The 20,585-nt window shown below is 40.8% G+C and overlaps 1 protein-coding gene across 1 annotated transcript in view; it reads right to left on the reverse strand.

The window, feature by feature from the left end:
- The window catches only part of SLC6A6 (solute carrier family 6 member 6), a 135,608-nt gene that overhangs the window by 51,773 nt on the left and 63,250 nt on the right, over nucleotides 1-20,585 (reverse strand). Inside the window, exons 3-5 of the mRNA XM_051982932.1 lie at nucleotides 19,922-20,161; nucleotides 18,356-18,490; nucleotides 8,907-9,138 (exon numbers count right to left, since the gene is read on the reverse strand). Coding sequence (XP_051838892.1) covers nucleotides 8,907-9,138; nucleotides 18,356-18,490; nucleotides 19,922-20,150 — 596 coding nt within the window. The 5' untranslated portion in view covers nucleotides 20,151-20,161. The remainder of the gene's footprint in view (nucleotides 1-8,906; nucleotides 9,139-18,355; nucleotides 18,491-19,921; nucleotides 20,162-20,585) is intronic.

Genomic DNA, 20,585 nt, shown 5'->3' on the forward strand with positions numbered 1-20,585 from the left:
GTATCCAACAATTGGCTCTGCCTCCTAACAGCTGCAAGGGAAGATTGAGTATAATAAGAGACGTTTGCAAATATGACTCACCCCTTTGATTCTAATAAAGCTAGCCTAATTATATGTGCACTTCTCTCCCCGGTGGTTTGTGGAAAGATCTTGGGATAAAGGACTCATTAGAAAATGGCACATTAGCTGCAGGTATTTTCCAAAATGGGTTCACTGCAGGGGTCTGGGGTAGGTGGGAGGGGGACAGCACAGGCAGCCGGGGCAAGAGGAGGGGTACCCTGTTGCCTTCTGCGAGGTCAGACACCCCAAGAGAGACCTCTGGAGAAAAGGGAGAGATTAGAAATCCTGTTGCCTCCTGACTATGAACTTGCCCAGGTAATTTCCTTTGTTGAACCTCAGTTTCCAACCTCTAGGGTCAGACTATTTGTGATCTCTTAAGGTACCAGGGAATTCAGATATTCTGTGACTCCAAATGGCCTTAAGAATTGGACTAAACAGGCGAAGGGAGAAACGGGCTTTGCACGTAGTCCTGGCTTTGGATTGAATTATAAAGTCAGCAGGAAACTGATACCTTTTAGATCCTGGGCATCAGAATTTTGCTGTTTTCAAGGGAAGAGGAGCCCCTGAAGAATATAGCATGCAAATAACGTGAGGGAATATTCCTTAGTAAAGCACGGAATCCCTCAGAGAAGGAGGGATCCAATTGGTTAGGCTTGCCACAGCTCACCCCTCCTCAGCACCCTTTCCTCAAATGGGCTCCGCAGCAAGCCAGCAGCGGCAGAGTAGCTGAGGTGTCATATCTCAGGATAAATCTCACCATCGCAGCTGTACTTCGAGACTCTTTTCAAGGTACAAGTGAATAAAATATCTCCTTAGCTATGATTTCCATATTTTCCCATGAAGCCACGGTCACATGTCAACTTGCCAATTCTAGGAAGTGCCATTTATAAAAGCCTTTAAGAAGTACAAACCATATATCTGGTGATTACTTTTGGGGGTTAAAAGGAGCATAATTAGGATTACCCCCATTTTCAGATGAGAAAACTGAAGTTTAGGAAGAGTAGGAAATCTGTCCATCACACAGCTAATAAGGAGCAGTGCCAGATTTAGAACCCAGATTACCTAAGCTGGTGTGAGGACAGCTCTTTTTAAGTTTCTCAATAGCTAAGCAGTAATCATGTTCAGAGTTTTGATGTGTACCTGCTTATAATCAAGGTACATAATAATCAATAAGCACTTATTAAGTTCCTTCTGGTTGCCAGGTTTTAATGTACATAATAATCAATAAAGTGCCTTCTGTATATGACAAGTCTTAATGCTGGCTGTAATCAATGCATATAATAATCAATAATTATTAAGTGCCTTCTGTGTGCCAGGTCTTAACGTGTATGTAGTTATAATCAAGGTACATAATAATAAAGTACTTATTAAGTGCCTTCTGTGTACCAGGCCTTAAGGTAATCAATAGGTACATATTAAGTACTTTCTGTATGCTAAGTCTTAATGCTGGCTATAATCAAGGTATATAATAATCAATAAACACTTATTAAGTTCCTTCTGGTTACCAGGCCTTAATATACATAATAATCAATAAGTTCATATTAAGTAGCTTCTGCATGCCCGGTCTTAATGCCAACTATAATCAAGATAGATAATAATAAGTACTTATTAAGTGCCTTCTGTGTGCCAGGTCTTTAATGTGTTATCAGCTATAGTCAATATTCATGATAATCAATAAGCCCTCATTAAGTGCCTTCTCTTTGCCAGGTTGCCCAGAAAACCCCACAGACTACAGGGTTTTCCAAGAAGAGTTGGATATGTCTAAATAACCTAATAGCAATGACAACACTGTTTATATTGTGATGTATTACATGTTGTGATGTGATGCCGAGCTGACTTCCAGGCTGGATCCTATCTGACACGGACTTGTGGTATGACCCTGGCCAAGGCAACGGGGCATACTAATGGAAGGTGTTTCCCCCCCAGGAGGACCACTGAATCTCGTACATTCAGTCATTGTCTCTCCAGGTCCCCTCACTGGAATTTCCCAATAAACTTTCCTCATCACCACCCTGGGGAGCTCAGGAGGACCGATATTTGTGGCAGAGGCAATGGAGGGAAAGGAACTCCCCTAGTTAAACAACTAGAGAGGGGGCAGGGATGGGGCCAGGTCCATGGACCCCAAGCCCAGGGTTCCTCTCAGAGCTAACATCAGGGGGAGCTCGGCTTTGGCTGGAGTCATGTTGACTTGAGTTCCCAGGCTGGCTGGGGCCGTGGCTGAGTGGAGCTCCTGCCAGGCCAGGAGGGCCCAGCAACCCTGATCCCATAATAGCAGGAGGCTCCTGGATGTAAACACGAGAAAGCAGGGTTGAGCAACTAACACAGAGTGTCCCTTTTCAGTGAGTCATGTGAGAAAGAGAAGGCTTCCTCCCTTTTTCCTGCTGACAGAGATGTGTGCAGGGCTGGCCACCCAGGGAGGCCCATAAAGGAACAGCAAGACAGCCTCCCACAGAAGCCGGCCTCCATTAGAAACGGTACTCACACCTGCCTGCTTGCCCACATCAGGGCATGGATGAGAAGGTCCCTATGAGTACGTGATGGGCATTCTTGGATATATTCTGTTGAAAGTACCCCAAGATACCCGGAGGGCCCTAACTTAGTCCCTCACTCAGTTTCTCTCTGCATGAGGATGTTTGGGAGAGAGTTCTTTCCTAAGCAGGTGTCTATCAGATGAGACACCAAATCCAGGCTGTCTGATCCACTCTGCTGGCTGCTCGCTCCTGGAGGCTTAGTTGTTGGCAGTGCAGCTAAAGATTCCATTGCCATCAACAGGAAGCTTCACAGGGCCCCGTGAGCACCGTCTGCAAAAGGCACCTGGTGCCTCTGGAAGCTTGAAAGAGCTCCAATTCACAGAGGTGGCCAGCTCTGGTCTGCACCTTTTCTGATTTTTGGCAAGCATCTTCCAGAACTTCTGACCCTCTCCAGGGTCATCAGCTCTAAGGCAGAGGAGGTGAAGCAAAGCCCACTCTTTAAGCACTGTGCCCACAACTGAGAACCAAACAAATGAGCGTGAAAGCAGTCCGGGGACTGCAACAATGTCCGCCAATCTCTATGTGAATTTTTACAAAAGCAAATACGCCTTTCCTAGGCTACATGAGACTCTCGATAATTATTACCTTTCAACTCGGCATAGATGCTCTTGCTGTTTACAAAATATGGAGCCGCTTAATTACATTGTTGAATTCATAGAAACTTTCTGTCATATTTTTTTTTTTCTGAATCAAAGGATACTATAATAACAAATACTAACAGGTGAATTCTAGGAACTTTTTCTTTTTTTGGATTTAATTGTTTCAATTGTGTCCAACTCTTTGTGAATCCATTTGGGGTTTTCTTGGCAAAGATAATGACGTGATTTTGCCATTTCCTTCTCCAGCTCATTTTACAGATGGGGAGATTGAAGCTAACAGGGTGAAGTGACTTGCCCAGGGTCACACAGCTATAGGTATCTGAGAATGCATGTCCTCCTGTCTCCAGGGCTTACATTTTATCCACTGCATCACCCAGTTGCCTATTTTTTAAATGTCATCATATTTGGAAACCAACAATGTAGAAGAAAAAGAATGCTTGCAGTCAGAGGGTCTCGGTTCAGTTCCTGTCCATGTGACTTTAATTAAATAGCTTGCTATTCTCAAAACTCAAGTTACCCAATTCGTAATCTTAGGAGACTATCCTAGATGATTTTTCTCGGTACATACTCCTATCATCCAGGGCCATCTCCAGTCATCCTGATCTTTATCTGGCCACTGGACCCAGATGGCTCTGGAGGGGAAAGTGAGGCAGATGACTTTATACAGCCCTCTCTCACTTGAATCTGATTTACTTGCATGTCATGGCATCACCTCCCTGATGTCATGGTCCCCTTTGAGAATCAAAGACAAACAACAGTACTCCTATCATCCATCAGATGATCAGAGAACCCCAGTTGATGGCCAAAGTAAAGCACAGAATTTAGATCTTTTCCTCCTTCCTTATCATTAACAGTATTTAGGCAGAAATTAATCCATGAAAGATGCTTCAAGGGCATTTCCAACTCTTGAGGGAGCTTGATGACCTTTGAGATCCTTTCTAAGATCCCCCCAAACTTCTATGGGGAAAAGCCCAGATACCAGCATCCTTGGACTGAGCCAATTGGAAAGCTAAATATTTCCTTGAGGTCTGAGTTTGCCAAACCATATCTATACATTTCATCTTTTACCCAGACATGATAGTGAAGCTTTGCTCAGGATAAAAATCCTATAAGAGGACTGCTCCAACAGTCTGCTTTGGTAGCTGAGCGGGCTCAAAGGTAGAAAGGGAACAAGACAACTTTATCGTTTGCCTCTGATAATTCAAGGAGAATGAGAACAAATATAAGTCCAATAAGACCATTCATGCCCACAAAGGATGGGCACTAGGAAGAAATGTCAATGGGAGCAAGACTTAGGGTACAGCTCTTGCCCCATGGTGAATGATACGATCTTCCCAGTGTTGGGGCTACTAGGATTGTGGGATATTTAGTAGCAGAAGCAGAGTCAGGAGCAGATGACTAGAGGGAAAGCCTAGACCATGACCTTGGGGGCCCTCTCCAGTGACTTTCTCCAACTCTCCTTGGGTGAAACACACATCTCAGAGGGAGGGAGGGCAGGCCCACAGTTCATGCCAAGAAGGTTCAAGGGATAAAGATCTCAAGCTTAGATTTATGGCATGCAATATTAGACTGCTGGGTTGTTTTGGTCGGCCTTTTAACATTGAAGAGGAATCAAGGAAATTTCCCAATAAATCATTTCAGCTGCTCTCTCGCAGGGCTTGAGAGACTCTGAAGTGTTCCCAGTGACCAAGGCGGGAGGGCTCATTTTCCAGTGCCTGTAAGGGATAGGCAATGGATGGGTCAGAGTGAGGGTGGAAGGAATCTCAAGGATCAGGAAAGGGCTTCCCTTATTTCTGGACACCCCAGGGGATGGGTGGAGGGGGAAGCAGTGACTCCACACACCTTTCCCTTTCCTCTGATTCCCCAAACTGGCTCTTCTGGAGGAAAGGGCATATTGGGTGGACAATACCAGCTGCCCATGCTTCAGGGCTCAAGTCCCTGTCCCCCATGAGAGATCTTCTAAATCCCTCACAAAGCAATAGGAGGCAGGAATGTGTGACTTGCCTTTTTGACTTCTGTAATGACACATGGAAAATCCAGTGTGGAATGCCGTCCTTTTAACACCCTAAAATCCAACTGGGCTCAACTTTCTTCTCTTCCTTGAAATGTCCTTGCTATTCCTCTCTCTACCTGTTAGATATGGAGTGAGAGCAAATGGGTCCAAATCATGAACCTACCTCTTCCTACCTGCATTCCCTTTGACAAGACATTCATTCCTTCTTGGTTTTAGTAACTTAAGTAACTTAAACAGAAGGGCTTTGGACTCAACAGTCTTTTCCAGATATAAATTAAAGAATGAATGATTTCATGGAATCTATTCATTCTTCAATTTCTTCCTCGCCCATGGAGTCGTTTCTGGCTCGTCCATCCTATGCTGATCTCTCCCCTTTCTATACAATTAGCCATCATTATACCTCTCCTTTTGGAAACCATAACCTTTCTCATTCCATGTCACAGATTTTCACAAGTAATCTAGTATTATGTTATAGTCACCTGTTTCATGTCTCCAAAAAGAATTTAAACTCCCTGAAAGCAAGGAGAGACAGTATGGTTTAGAGAAAAGGGAGGGGGAAAGTGACACTGGAGTCAAAGACCTGGTTTGAACACAATTTTCTGATTATGTATTAAACTTCGGCCAAATCATTTATTCCTTCTAGCCTTCGGTTTTCTCCATTAAAACATGGATGGGGAATGGAATTGAGGAGGATCATTAAGGCATCATTCCCTAAGTCCCTTCTCTCTCATCTCCACCGATAGCTAAGACAGGGTTGAGCACAGAGTTAATGCTCAACAAATACTTGAATTGCCATCATAAGTCAACCACCAGCCCCATTCTATGGCATACTCTTCTTGGAACTGGCTTGGGTACTGAATTAAGTCAGATTTTTCCAAATGGAACATTTGCAAGATTTCTCCTGCATGGACACCATTCTTTGTCCAGCCCTTGGCTTATATTTATATATACAATTCAGAGGGACACTCAAGCTGTCTCAAGTAGTTGCCGTGGAATTCAAGTGGGGATTAAGTGGCCCAAACTGGGTGAGAATTGAGAACTGGGGTTTTTACTAATTGGCCAGATGAACTCAGCAAGTAAGGGGGAGGGGGAAGGAGGTTCTTTCTGAACCTAATATGTCCATCTGGATCTTATAAGAGGTTTTAGAGGGTATTTCCCAAGACAATCGGATATCTCTTTGTCAAAAGTAGAGAGAAAGGTCCTTCAGTGGGAACTCAGGAAGGCAAGGCCCATGAAAGTGAATAGGTTGAGTTTATCTGTGAATATAAGGAACAAAGGATTTCCAGAGCGATTCTCAGCCCAATTATTCCAGCCTCATTCTTACCAAACTAGATCAGAGCTGAATTCAAGTGGCCAAAAAAAGTTTAACAGGGTCAATGGTTTTATTCCTCTTTGGAGGAGAGAGGCCAGGGGAAAGAAAAGGGATCATGCTGCTGATAACTAGGATGTTCCCAAGGCAAACAATAATGAGAAAAGCCAAAAAGCTGATTTAAGCCACTAAACAGGTAATTGAGGTTGAAATGATGAATTGGCTGCTGCTTCAAACATTTGAGCCTTCCCCCCAACAGTAAGATTGTAAAGAGGTGTATGTGGAGAGGGTGGGGCCAATTCTTTCAAGAATTCAACAAAAGGTAAAAGAAAACTGCCTTGGCCCCTCGCCATGGTGGGGGCAGGCACTATCCATACCAGCTTCCCGGGTGTGGTTCCCAACTCAGGTTATTGAGGCATTTGCCAGACCTGAGCTGATGTGTTTATAAGAAAGGGAAGGGGTGAGGCTACCCAACCCCATTCAAGTGAGAAGAATTGGTTGTCAACATTTCTTTGACAAATCCCTATTCCCTAGGCACTTACAAAAATGTTGGCCCAAAGATATGTAATATATATATATATATATATAAACTATATACAAAATATATACAAAATACCCTCTTAAAAGTTCCAAAGGAAAAACAAAAACCAACCACCATTAAAGGCGATAGTTTGGCTTGGGAAGCAAATGCTTGCATTTTACAGAGGGTTTCCTGAAATTTTCTCCCTGATGTTCCCCCACTTCCCACGACCCACCCCCAGAAGAACATTACTGACCACAAAATCTATCAAACAAAATGGCGGACAAATTCCAAGTAATTCCTTCTACCCAGTCCACCTACAAGGTCCCCCACATTAGACCCCAAAGGCTCCTGAGCTCCTGAGTCAGGGCCACTGAGGGAAGGCATCCAGAAACGAGAGGGAAAAGCGATCCCAAACAAGATGCCTGGGAAGGGCTTCTGGGGCTCTCCCTGGCTCCAGACGTCACATGAACATCAATACAGTTATTCAGTAAAAGACAGCACTCCTCACCTGGGAAGGAAGGGCCTCGGAGAACAGTTCCCCTCTAAAAGCCTGATAATTGCATCTGCTTTTCGGCATCCTTTGTAGTGGACTTATGGCAGGCACCTGGTGCAGGCCCGAGTGGGTCGGCTTCAAAGCTACCAACTCACCCTCACTGCTAGGGAAGGAAGGCATGTGCCCATCAGCACAGGGGAGGAAAGAGGAAAATGCCTATTCCTGAAGCTCTGAGGGGCAAGTGTGGGTGACAACGGGAGGGCTGAAACTCTCCTAGTAAAATCCACAACTCGGACATTCGGGGAGATTTGATTCCTTGACAGACCTAAGGCCAGGGTGGACCCATGTTAAAGGGGTGGGGAGTTGGGGGTCAAAGGTGCTGTTGACGCCATTGGACTTCATCCCATTTCTGCTAGGTCTTCCTGGGAATGGACATGGGTGCTTCTGGAAAGCCCTTGTCTTTATGAAACAGGTGGAAGGCACCAATTTCACACACCTCATTAAAAAAAAGAAGAAGAAGAAACAAATTAAACAGTGTGTCACAGATAGGCTTTTGGACCAGATTTCTGAGCAAGAACTAAATTGATCTAAATTTTGAGGTTTATTTTCTTTTTGATTTTTAATATACACAAGAAAAAAACAAAAACCAGCAACCAAAGGTGTTCTATAAAGAGAGACTCTTCAATTAATGAACAAAGTAGGGCCTCTCCAAAAAAAGGTGCTCATATCCCCCATATTTCTTGGGCCATATTTCTCTGTGTCCCACCCCAATACCCTGCAAAAAAAAAAAAAAAAAGACCAAAAGCACCCAAGAAAACTGTTCCTTGGCTGGACAGTACTGTCTCTAGGAACAAGCTCCATGTGCACCCAGTTCATTCCCTGCCTCTAGACAACAAAAAAACATCAAGCTATAAAGAGAACTTAGTGTCTCCTAAGCAAGCCTGGCCTAGCAACAGCTTTGCCCTTGAACAGGACCCAAGGACAAACAGGGACACATTTTAACAGCCCCTGAACATCCTAGTCAGGAAGAACAAACCTACCTGGATAGAGAGGCTTTGACAGTTCATCAACAAAACTTTCCTTAAAACAACCATGTAAAATAGGTACTGTAACCTTTATCATCCCCATTTTACAGATGAGGTCAATGAGTTTCAGAGACATTATGAGTTGTTGAGGCTGACAGTACTATCAAGTAAGACTTAGAGCTAGATCCCAAATGGAAGGCATCTAGCTCTGTCTACCTCAAGCTCTCCCTCTCCAGGCCCTCATGAAATGGTAGCTACAGAGTCTCTCTAAAGAAACCAGGGACCTATTTTGTTTTTTGGTCCCACCTGTCTTGTTTTGTCTATTTGTTCTTAAGACCAAAATGATTCTTACTCCCAAAACTCGGTGACAGGTGATGTGTAGTTTGCATAATTCTCGCCCAAAAGTGTCTTGTTCTTTCTCAGGATGTCTTCCAAGCAATTCGGGGTGTTCCAGCTCTGATGGCAGAGGGACCAGGGGAGCTCTTTTTGAAATGACTGAAACAAGTAGTAGATCGCCCATGCCAGGATGACGATGTAATACACGTTCAGGAGGGACACAATCACAATGGAAGCATAACCGATTCCTAGGTGAGAGAGAAAGAGAGGGGGTGGGGAGGGAAAAGGAGAAGGAGAGAGAGAGAAAAAAAGAGAGAAAGAGAGAAAGAAAAAGAGAGGGAGAGAAGAATGAGAGAAAGACAGGAAGGAAGGGAGAAAGAAAGAAAGAAAAAGAAAAGAAAGAAGAAAAGAAAGAAAGAAAGAAAGAAGAAAAGAAAGAAAGAAAGAAGAAGAAGGAAGGAAGGAAGGAAGGAAGGAAGGAAGGAAGGAAGGAAGGAAGGAAGAAGAAGAAAAGAAAGAAAAAGAAAGGATAGAAGAAAAGAAAAGAAAAGAAAGGAAGGAAGGAAAGAAGGAAGAAAAAGAAGAGAAGGAAAGGAAAGAAAAGAAAGAAAAAGGGGAGACAATCAATTGTTGTGACTCCCTATTACCTCCAGGACCAATCAAGGACTCTCCCATTTGGCTTTTAAAGCCTTTTATTACCTAACACTTTCCTACCTTCCCAGGTCTTCTCCTGGCCCTGTCCAGTCTACCTTGCTCCCGCCAGTCAGTATAAGCAAAGAAGATGGACTAGTTGGTCAGTATCTTAGATCGTTACCAGTTCAAAATTCTAGAATCCCACTACCAACGGCAGGATTAGCCTTTCCAAAGGAAACTAGAGTTCTAACAATCTTTACTTGATACAATGGAAAGAATACTACTAGCTTGCCAGTTAAAAAGGGGTTCAAGTCCCATCTCCTACAACTATAGGTAAGTTTCTTGTCTTTGCTGTTCCTCATTTTCCTCATTTGTCACAGAAGTGGGTTGTACTAAATGGCAATGAAATCTCTCCAAACCCTGAGAATTTTCTTGGTTCTGACCCTGATATGTGTGCTTTTCACTGAGAAGGTAGAATTGATCCTGGAGTTACATCTTTAATATGATTTAAAAGCCCTCTCTATCTCAAAATGTCTCCTTCACCAACTTATCAATGTATCTTTTAAAAAAAAAAAAGAAAAATCTCACTCAGCGTCTTCTGGGGAATGGGAATTCATGACCAGTTTGCCTTGAGGAAGAGCCTTTGACAGGGGAAGAGAGAGTGAAGGAAGCAGGATGGAAATAATAATTAATTTACCTTCACATGGAACTTTTTTTAAAAAAGACAATTCTATGGGATAACTCAATGTAGTACTATTATATGCGTTTTACAGATATAAATACCAACACTTAGAGAGGGGAAGCAGATCCATACATTTAGATTTCACAAGTAGGTAAACTTGACGCACAGCATGTGACTAAAAAGTCCCAAAATCAAACTGAGCCTGGATTTGAATCCAAGTCACATGCCCCCCACATCAAGTACCCTTTATTATATTATGATGTGCCTAAGGTCACGTGGCTCTAGTATCAAAGCAGGTCTCATTCTCATATCAAGTGCCTTTCCTACCATGCCAAATTGCTTCTCAAGTGGAGCATGGAACTTAACCTTTGGTTTTAAGAGGTCCATTTGAAAACAAGTAAATTTTTTTAAAGGGATCTCAGAAAAAGTGGGTCTATAATGCACTTACATGGTCAGTATTCCTAATCAACACTTCTATTTAACAAGAGTTATTTAACTTGACCAAAAATGTCCCATCTTTTCCTCTGAAGTCCAGGGTGATAAAGTTCTGTCTGGCAAAAAGGCAGGGGGTAGAATGTAGCTCTTGACAGCTCTATCCAGTACAAAAGTATTCTGGAGCAAACACAGAAATGGAGGTTCCCAATCTCTAATTCTGCGATCTGCGTCAGGAGAGGATTTCAGATGCCTGTTACCTCTTCAGTTTATGGCTAAATTAGGGCAGGCATTCACTTAAGGACACATGGTGTGCAGGGTTTGGCTCAATTACCAGAGGTCCAAAATACAATGGTTCCATGATAGAATACTATGAACAAAATCCAAGAATCACAGAACTTAGTTGTCAGCGAACCTATTTCAAAAACTAAGGGGATCACAGAATCGGATTGTGAGAATTTCAGGATGGTTGAGCCTTAAAAATTGGGAGAAAGCTTAAGAGGGCACTTAAGACAACTTTCCATCAAGAAAAAGATCCTCCATGAGATGGAGCAGTCAACCAGATCTATTGGAATTTTCAGTGAAAAAGAATTCAAAGTAGGATCATGACATAAATGAAAAGTTACCTCCCTTCTCTACATGTGACATAGGGTCTTTCTACCTACAGTAGCCTCTTCTGACCTCATATCTAGGGCTAATACATTTTTCAAGACCCCATTCATGGAAAAAGCATGTGATATGATATAAGGAGCTGGATTCAAATCTAGTCATTTGCCATGACCTTAAGCTTGTTGGACCTCAGTTTTCTCATCTGGTAAATAAAGGGCTTGGATTTGATGCCTTTAAGGTATATTCTAGCTTTAAATCTATGAGCTTAAATGCTTAACTCTTACAATTTTTAGATATCATGGGAATGTGATACTTCCTCCTTAACCTGACTCCTGGGCCAGGTGTTGTTGTTGTAATGAAGAAAGCAGGATGGCGCTGACAAAACAACACTTAGGGACCCTGATCCTATTAACACATGCTCCCCACACCCATAACTCTCTACCTAATAGCAGACTCTCTGAAATAGAACATAAGCTTCTTAAGGAAGAGATAGTTTTATTTTATTCCTTGTACTCCTAAAGCCTGGACCATGATAAGCATTTAATAAATGCTTGCTGAAGGGCAACTAGCTGGAGCAGTGGATAGAGCACCAGCCCTGAAGTCAGGAGGACCTGAGTTCAAACATGGACTCAGACAATTAATACTTCCTAGGTTTGTGACCCTGGGCAAGTCATTTAACCCCAATTGCCTCAGCAAAAAAAATAAAAATAAATAAATGCTTGCTGATAGATTGATTAGCCTTGGAGTTTGGTAGAAAGAGTGCTATCTTGAGTCAAGAAGAGCTGCGTTGAAATCCTATACTTCAGCTAATTACTTGTTGGGCACATAATGTTTTTATCCCCTTTAAGCTGAGAGCTTCATCATCTATAAATTGAAATAATACATTGAAATAGCACCTACTTCACCGTATTATATGAGGATCAAACGTGAAATAATAAATGAAAAATTTCTCTTTGGTATTATTCAATCATGACCCCTTTTGGGATTTTCTTGGCAAAAGTACTGGAGTGGTTTGCCATTTCCTTTTCCAGCTCATTTTACAGATGAAGAAACTGAGGCATTCAGATGAATTAAGTTCTTCCTGACTTCATGCCCAGTGCTCTATCCACTGTACCACACATATCTTAAAGCTATCCAGAAATGTGAGCAATTATTAATAGGATTATTCTTTTCTCCTGGAATGTGTTCTCCTGGAACACATTATCAAATATTGTTCTTAATCTGAGGTTTAGGGATTTAGCCACTACTGCTTAAACACCTTACGGGTGACATAGACCCTGAATTTCAGCCTTTCAATGTTATTTATTTCATTTGGAATAAAAAGAAATTGATGGCAGGAGCCATCATCTCTCAAGTTGGAAGGGAAGAGGGTTATTTCTGCTTTACCAAGTGCTGCTGGATCAGTAGAAAAGGGAGATAAATCAGGAGCCATGGAATGGTGGGAAGAGTTTAGGACTGACAATCAAAAAACCCAAGGTTCTCTAAACAAGCTTATATCAGTTTATGGACTACACAGGCAAGTCAAATTCCCCTATGCGACTCAGTTTCCTGCTCCACAAAATGGACTAGCTGATCTCCCTAGTTCCTCTCAGCTCTCAAGTCCAAGAGTTAATAACCATCCTTACATGGCATACAAGTAAATGGTGACTTTTCATTTTCATTGCTTCTCTAAACTATTCCAACTGACAAAGGTCAGCAAAATGCCCATTTGCAAGGTTAAATATTTTGGAGCTCCATAAGATTATGGGAGGGCTGCTTCCAAAATTGATAACTGTGTGTCTGCAAATATGTACACACAAATATACAATTGCCACCTGGAATGAACTGAGAGAGCGTACTATTAGGGATGGTATGCTAAGTGTGGAGGGACTGGAAGAACTCTCCCCAATTTTCCTCTCTGGCTGTTAGTAGAGTTGTGAGAGTCTGGGCAAGCCTCAACTTTCCTAAATCTCAATTTCCTCATTTTTAGCCCTTAGCTGGGTTGTGAGGAACAAATGAAATAATGTGGATATATAGATTTTCCAAATTTTGTACATCAATTGTTATTGTCTAAGACAGAAACCATTGGCTTAGATGGTAGATGAAAAGTCCTATTTGATTAAATTCCTTACTATTGTGAGATTACTGTTATCAGCTACAGAAATAACTAAGTTATGGTGAGAATCAGGTGATAACCACCCTGAATTTTCCCCATGTTCTACATTTCTCTTCCCAATCTTGAAGTGACCATCCAATAAGTAGCCCTGGGTGAATTCCTTTAATCTCCCTATATGTGAAATAAGAGACTTGATCTAAATGACCTCTTAAATTACTTTCTAATTTAAGATCCCAGAAATCAGAACTAAAGGAGACTTGTAAGAAATTGACTAGTTCAGATTCTTCTTTTTATAGAAGAAGAAAATGAGCTTCATAGAGGAAAGTGACTTAATTAAGATCATACAGGCAATCAGCAATAAAGCTGGGATTGATAGGCAGGATAAAATTATGCTAACGTTGCTTTCTATTATGAATTCACTTTATACTGAAACTTTGAAATTCATATAATGATTTATTAACATAAATACACACAGACACACACATATAATAGGTCACTACAAAAATGCTTGCATTTAAATTGTATTTCCTCAGTGTGGTTTATTCTTAAAGCTAACTATAAAAAAAATTAAACATCCATTTGCTGTGTTAAAAGGCTATGGAAAGGCCAACAGCTGTCATTGCCTTTGGGGGGGAAATGGTTTAGGAATGGGATGTCAATAAAAATGTAATCCATGAATCTGTTGATTTTTTTTTGATGGACTTTAGTCCAGAAAGGCAGTGTGGTGTCCAAGGGACATCTATCCACATTTTAGCTCACTCCACCTCTTATGAACTGTAGACATACAGTTATCTTCCAAGACCAGTAGGTAAAGGAATTAAAAGCTGACCACAAAGTCCTTTAAAAAGTGAAAAGTGGGATCTTCAAACCAAAATGACTTTCTATTTACTCAATCAATAGCTAACTTTCCAATCTCATTTCCCCATAATCAACAGAAACACAACCAGCACCCTAAACCTAGACTCTTAACTTGCTAAGCTTAATGCAGCTTCCACTTATCATCTCTTACCTTTGCTCATACTTCTGCCTCTCTACCTGTTGAAATCCCACCAATTCTTTAAGGTTCAGCTCAAGCCTCCATCTCTTCCAAGAAGCCTTCCTGAATTACTTTCATTCTGCTTGCACCTCTCTCCTGACACTTTATATCTACACAATTTTGCTTACTATTTTTTACCTCTTACCTAGTGTCACAGTAAATTGTAAATTCATCACTTGTATATAGATAGGGAAGGTTTTAGGATTTTGATTTAGGATTTTGATATGGAAGGGACTCTCAGAGAAAATTTTCTCTGAGAAAATGTATCTTAATCCCTACTGCTTACCTTTTTTTTTTTTTTTTCATGGATAAGGACACAGAAAATCAGATAGGTCATATAACTTTGCGGGTATGGGAGATGAGGGGTCCACATGACCCATGTATGTGTCCCAATCCTCAGGGATAAGGACTGGATTTCTATTAGTCTTTTCATGACAGACACATTTATCCAATCAGCAGACTGACAATACCAGCAACCAACCAACCGAGGTCACTTCTTGAGAGTCCTTAGGGATTTTAGTCATACCAGAAGGCAGAACCAAGACTGCCGTCTCCTCTGTGGAATGTGCTTTATGGGGAGACTTCAGCTTCTTAATGGGATGAGACAGTTGAGCCCCACCACCCAAGAGGAGGCCGTGAGTTAGGGGAGAGAGGTCACTGTTCCTGCTGTCCTTCCTGACTCCTGCTTCCTGGTATGGGGTGCACTAGTGCCAAGTCTTTCACCCCCTTCCCCTCCACCAGCTCCCTGTCACTGAACAAGCTGCAATTTATCTCTCAAATGACTTCATTGTTTACAGTGGTTTTATTAACTGTAGAATATCGTCTTCAGAGAGAGAGTTTATAGCAGCATCAGCCATTTATGCAGCCATAAAGCCGGCCTCATCTTCCACGTGGGTGGTTTGCTCAGGCACCTCTACGAGGTAATTAAATCAAACATTTTCAAAATGGAATGTAGAATCACATATTTGGAATGGGAAAGAAACTTTCAGAGATTGTGGGATCATGGGGTTAGAACTGGAAGGGACCTTAAGAGTTTCAAATCCCATTTTACAGATGGAAAAACAGGCCCAGAGAGGTGACTTGATTTGTCCAGCTAGGATCACACCAGCTGATATTGAGGATTAAATCATCCTCTGGTTTCAAATCAGTTCTCTTTCAACTGTGTCCATGTATCAGTGGGTTACTAGAGACAGATAGTGCTTTTCTCATGGTCTGTTTTTATAGCTTTTTCCCCAATAGATTTCTGTAACAATTGAACTGTCCAGACAACTGATCTCACTTAGGGGGAGTAGGTAAAGGCCAAAAATATGGAATCACTTTTTTGAGTCGGGGGCACGGAAAAAGAAGGGTGGGTGAGTGGGGATCAGGTCACAAAACTACAATAAAAGCTTCTCTCTAAGCCTGAAAATCACTTTCCTACCTACACAATATCATCACTAATAGATTTTCCTCATTTAACTGGACATTCAAGAGAGGACATTCATGAAGCCCTTTGTAGTCTGATTAAGCTGATACACTCCTCTTGTAAAGACGTTTTAAAATGCACAACATAAAATATTTGTTTTTGCAATGGAAAAAAATGGTATACATGTGCCTGTGTGTATATACACATATGTGCATATAAAATTTTTAAAATTCATAGATCTCAGATTAAAAACCCCATTGTTCTAGAGCACTTATTCTCAAATTGGTCAACAGTAGCTGACACTTTAAAGTCAGCAATATCACCTTTGGACCTTGACAATCACCTTGGAGTTAAATGCTATAGATTTTATCATTCCCATTTTAAAAGTGAGAAAAACTGAGATTCTGAGAAGAGATGACTTGTCTGTAGTAACACTGCTGGCAAGTTCCAAAAGCAGGATTTGAAACTGGGCCTGTCTGGACCCAGATCCATTCTATCTACCACAGATCCTGATTTTCTCTTGATTCTCAGTTATTAATGGGACTTCCAGCTCTGGGAATGTGGTCAGTGTAACACCTGAGAATTCTACTCAACCTGAGCTTCTTGACATGGACTAAGTGCTTTCTCAAGAGTTTTGCAGCTCACTTGGCCTCCTTTCTACTGCAGGCTCATGCTTTCTTGTCCATATCAAAGGAGCTACTATAAATTACTAACTCTGAGTCAGTCCAGATCTCAGTGATCCATGTATTCATATAGCCCTTTATCCATTTCAAAGGGCTCTCTCCTCTAGTTTCATGTCTCATTCTCAGAAATGTATCCTATCCCACGCTTCCCCCACTGTGAGGAGCCAGCGTGGGAATTGTTATGAAAGAGAACATAACTGTTGGTGGAGTTGTGAACCGATCCAATTATTCTGGAGAATAATTTGAAACTATGCCCAAAGGGCTGTAAAACTGCACATATTCTTTGATCCAGCAAACCACTAGTAGGTCTGTATCCCAAAGAGATTTTTAAAAATAGGGGAAAGGACATAACTGTACAAAAATATTTAGAGCTGTGCTTTTTGTGATGGCAAAGAAATTGAAGGGATGCCCATTAATTGGGGAATAGCCGAACAAGTTGTGATGTGATTGTAATGGAATACTATCATGCTATAAGAAATGATAAGCAAAATGCTTTCAGAAAAAATTAAAGACATGAATTCATGTAAAGTGAAGTGAGCAGAACCAAGAGAACAATGTACATAATAATAGTACCAGGGGTCCTCAAACTTTTTAAATAGGGGGCCAGTTCACTGTCCCTCAGACTGTTGGAGGGCCGGACTATAGTAAAAACAAAAACTTTGTTTTGTGGGCCTTTAAATAAAGAAACTTCATAGCCCTGGGCGAGGGCTGCTGCTCTGGCTCAGGGGCTGTAGTTTGAGGACCCCTAAGTGTATACTAATCATCTGTGAATGATTTGGCTATTCTTAGCACTACAATAATCCAAGACAATTCCAGATAAAAATGATAAAAAATGTTATCCACCTCCAGAGAAAAAAGTGATGGAGTATGAATGTAGTAGAAGCATATTATTTTTTACTTTATAAGTTTTTTTTTAATCTGTGTTTTCTTTCTTTTTTTTAATCTGTGTGTGTGTTTTCTTTCACAACATGACCAATATGGAAATGTTTCACATGACCACATATGTAAAACCTGTATCAAATTGCTTACCATCCCCAAAAGGGAAGATGGGAAGGAGAAAATTTGGAAAACAAAAATTTTTTAAAATGAATGTTAAAAATTGCTTTTACATGTAATTAGGGGCTAAGATTTCATTAAATAAATAAATTAAAGGGAGCACTGTGCTATGAAAATGGTGCTAGATTTTAGAGGTAGGTACCTGGGTTCAAATTTTTCTCTCTCACTTACTAGCTATTTTGACCTTGGGCATGGACATTATTTAACCTCCGTAGGTCTCATTTGCTTTCTTCTTAAAATAAAAGGACTGGATAGAGAGGATTACAGATTTAGAACTAGAAGACCCTTAGATGTCCCTCAATTTACAGATGAGGAAACTGAAGTCCAAAAGAGTAAATGTCTGAGGTAGGATTCAAACTCAGTAATTTTCTGATTCCAGATCAATCTATTATTTTCCTCTTCCTGCCCTCTAAATAACCTCTAAAGTTCTTTCTAACTCTTAAAATAATGATTCCATGATCCAAATCTTAGAGAGGTTTAAGTGTTCAACTATCACAGGGCCCAGACTCCAATCCCAAATCACTAGCCCATAAAGGAAAGTATATAAGCAGTATTCTAAGTCACAGATCCAGCAAGACATGGCTCTGTGAAAGAGAACAGAACTAGGAGTTGGGAAGCCTAGGTTCTAATTTCTGGCAGAATAATTAAGCAGATCTCTTTCTCTTTGGGGGTCTTTGTTTCCACATATTTATAAAATGAATGAGTTGAATGAAATGGTCCCTAAAATTCCTACCCATCCTTAGTCTATTTTCCTCTCAATGTTCTCAGGGAAGAATGACTTTCCTAAGGAACACAGTGGTGTTCTTCAGACCCTGCTAAAACCAGAATACTCACCACTAAAAAGAGGGCAGATCTTCTCCCAGCAAGTAATTCCACCTTCAGAGGTATACTGGCCTATAACAACCTCCAGGAAAAATACAGGCAAGCCACCTCCAAACAAGAAAATGAAGTAAGGTACAAGAAATGCACCTGTAGAGAGAACATAAAAAGAGGGTGATCCCCATCAACAGGTCACAGGAATTCTGGAAGTTGGTTCGAATATGCTGAGGTCTCTTGATCAAGAAAAGATCAACTTATATGGAGGAGGGCCTGACATTTGCAGTTTATAAAGGGTTATGAAGGCTAGCAAGTGAGTAGACATCCAGACAGGCCCACACTGAGGTTATAGAAGGATTCTGTAAGACTCTCTCCCCGAGGCAATCTTCTGCAAAGTTCAAGGGTGTCCCCAAATGGGAATATTCTGCTTTTTTTCTCTTAACCAGTACCTGGGATACATAAAAACTCATTTTTCAATCAATAATGACCTTTGATTTCCCAAGAATACATCTTGGCTTGCACATCCATGGCATTTGGAGGTTTCTAAAGCCCTTACCTCAGAATAGCCAACAATAAGTTAGTTGAGATAATTGAGAAGCACTTAACAAGGTGCCTGTCACATAGCAAGTACTAGATAAATGTTAGCCATTATTACGTTGCTATGATCCTCATTTTACCAATAAGGAAAGCTAAATTGCCATCCCCAACATCACTGAACAAATGCCCAAACAGGTTGTTATGTATATCTCACCTAAGCTAACTAACAAGGAGAAAGGCCTTTGCCTATATCAGATATGATTTAAGGCCACCCAGAAGATGCCCTTTATTCCAGTATCTCTTCTTAGCATGTGTGTCCTTCAATTTAAAACTCTATCATTAAAGATCCCTTAAGTTAGCAAGCTCTTCTTTTAAAATGCTGATAACTCTGGGAAGAAATAGCACATTTAGCTGGCTATTACTCATTTGTATTGTATTTTGAATTAATTTATTCTATCTTTTCTTCTTGAGAGTGAATTCAGAAATCTACTGGGAATATAAATTTTGAAGAAAAATGAAGAAAAAATTAGAACATTGAATAGTACCTCTAGAGAAATAACATTTATGATATTATCATCTCACTTTCAGATAACACAAAGTTAGAAAGGATATATAATGAAATGGATGACAAAATCCAAAAATATCTTCACAGATTAGGGCTTTGAGCCAGATCAAAGGAGATTTAATACTAACAAATATAAAGTGTTCCACTTGGGCTCAAGAAATAAACTTCTCAATTATCACATGGGCAAGTTTTAGTCTCATCAATATTGATTTGTCAGACTACAATCTAGGGGGCTAAAGGGATTGCAAACTTAGAGGGTCAACAGTGGGACAGGACAATCAATAAAGTCGATGCAACTCATCGAGAGGTCAAGTGAATGCTGTGTTCAATCCTTGTCATATATTTTATTTACAAAAGCCAGTGGCTAGAAAAAGGCAGGTGAGGAGGGAAGGGAAGGGGAAAGGCCTAGTTTCACATCAACATAATTTCTCTTATTTTTCTATTCTTCTTACTAAGGGATTTATTTACTACATGATACTTACCTCCGCCATTTTTATAGCAGAGATATGGGAAACGCCAGACGTTACCTAAGCCGATAAAACCACCTGCCACGGACAGCAGAAAGTCAATCTTGCTTGACCACTTTTCCCTCTGTGGTTGCTTCCCTTCAGCCTCGTCCTCAGGCCGGGTTCCTGGACTCTTGCCAGGGGAAGGTTTTAAGATGTCCTTGTGAAAATCTTTCAAACACTGAAGCTTTTCCTTAGTTGCCATTCTTTTGACTTCTAGAGGAGAAAAAAAGAAAAAAAGAAAGAAAGAAAAATATGTGAATTTAGCCAGAAAATGTGGAAAATACTACAGAACCTGATAATGGTATCTTCCCTCCTTCCCTACCATAGATCTCTACTCACCATATACATATATTCAAACAATTGGGAATGATAAGAATTTTATAAAGAAATCTTAAGGATATATTACAGAATCACAGAATGCAGCTCTCCTTCCCTATCTCTCACATGAACATAAAGCAGAATTTAGCCAGGAGATCTTCAGAGTCTTATAGAATTTCAGAACATCAAAGAAATGCTCTCAAGCTACTAAAAATTGAAGTGGAGAAATAATATAAACGAATGCATGTGTAAATAAATAATCTTGTCTATGTGTGTGCATACATGTCTGGCTAGTTCATATAATGTTCCTCATCCAAGG

This window comes from Antechinus flavipes, chromosome 1, assembly GCF_016432865.1.
Source record: "Antechinus flavipes isolate AdamAnt ecotype Samford, QLD, Australia chromosome 1, AdamAnt_v2, whole genome shotgun sequence".
Taxonomy (NCBI): Eukaryota; Metazoa; Chordata; class Mammalia; order Dasyuromorphia; family Dasyuridae; genus Antechinus; species Antechinus flavipes.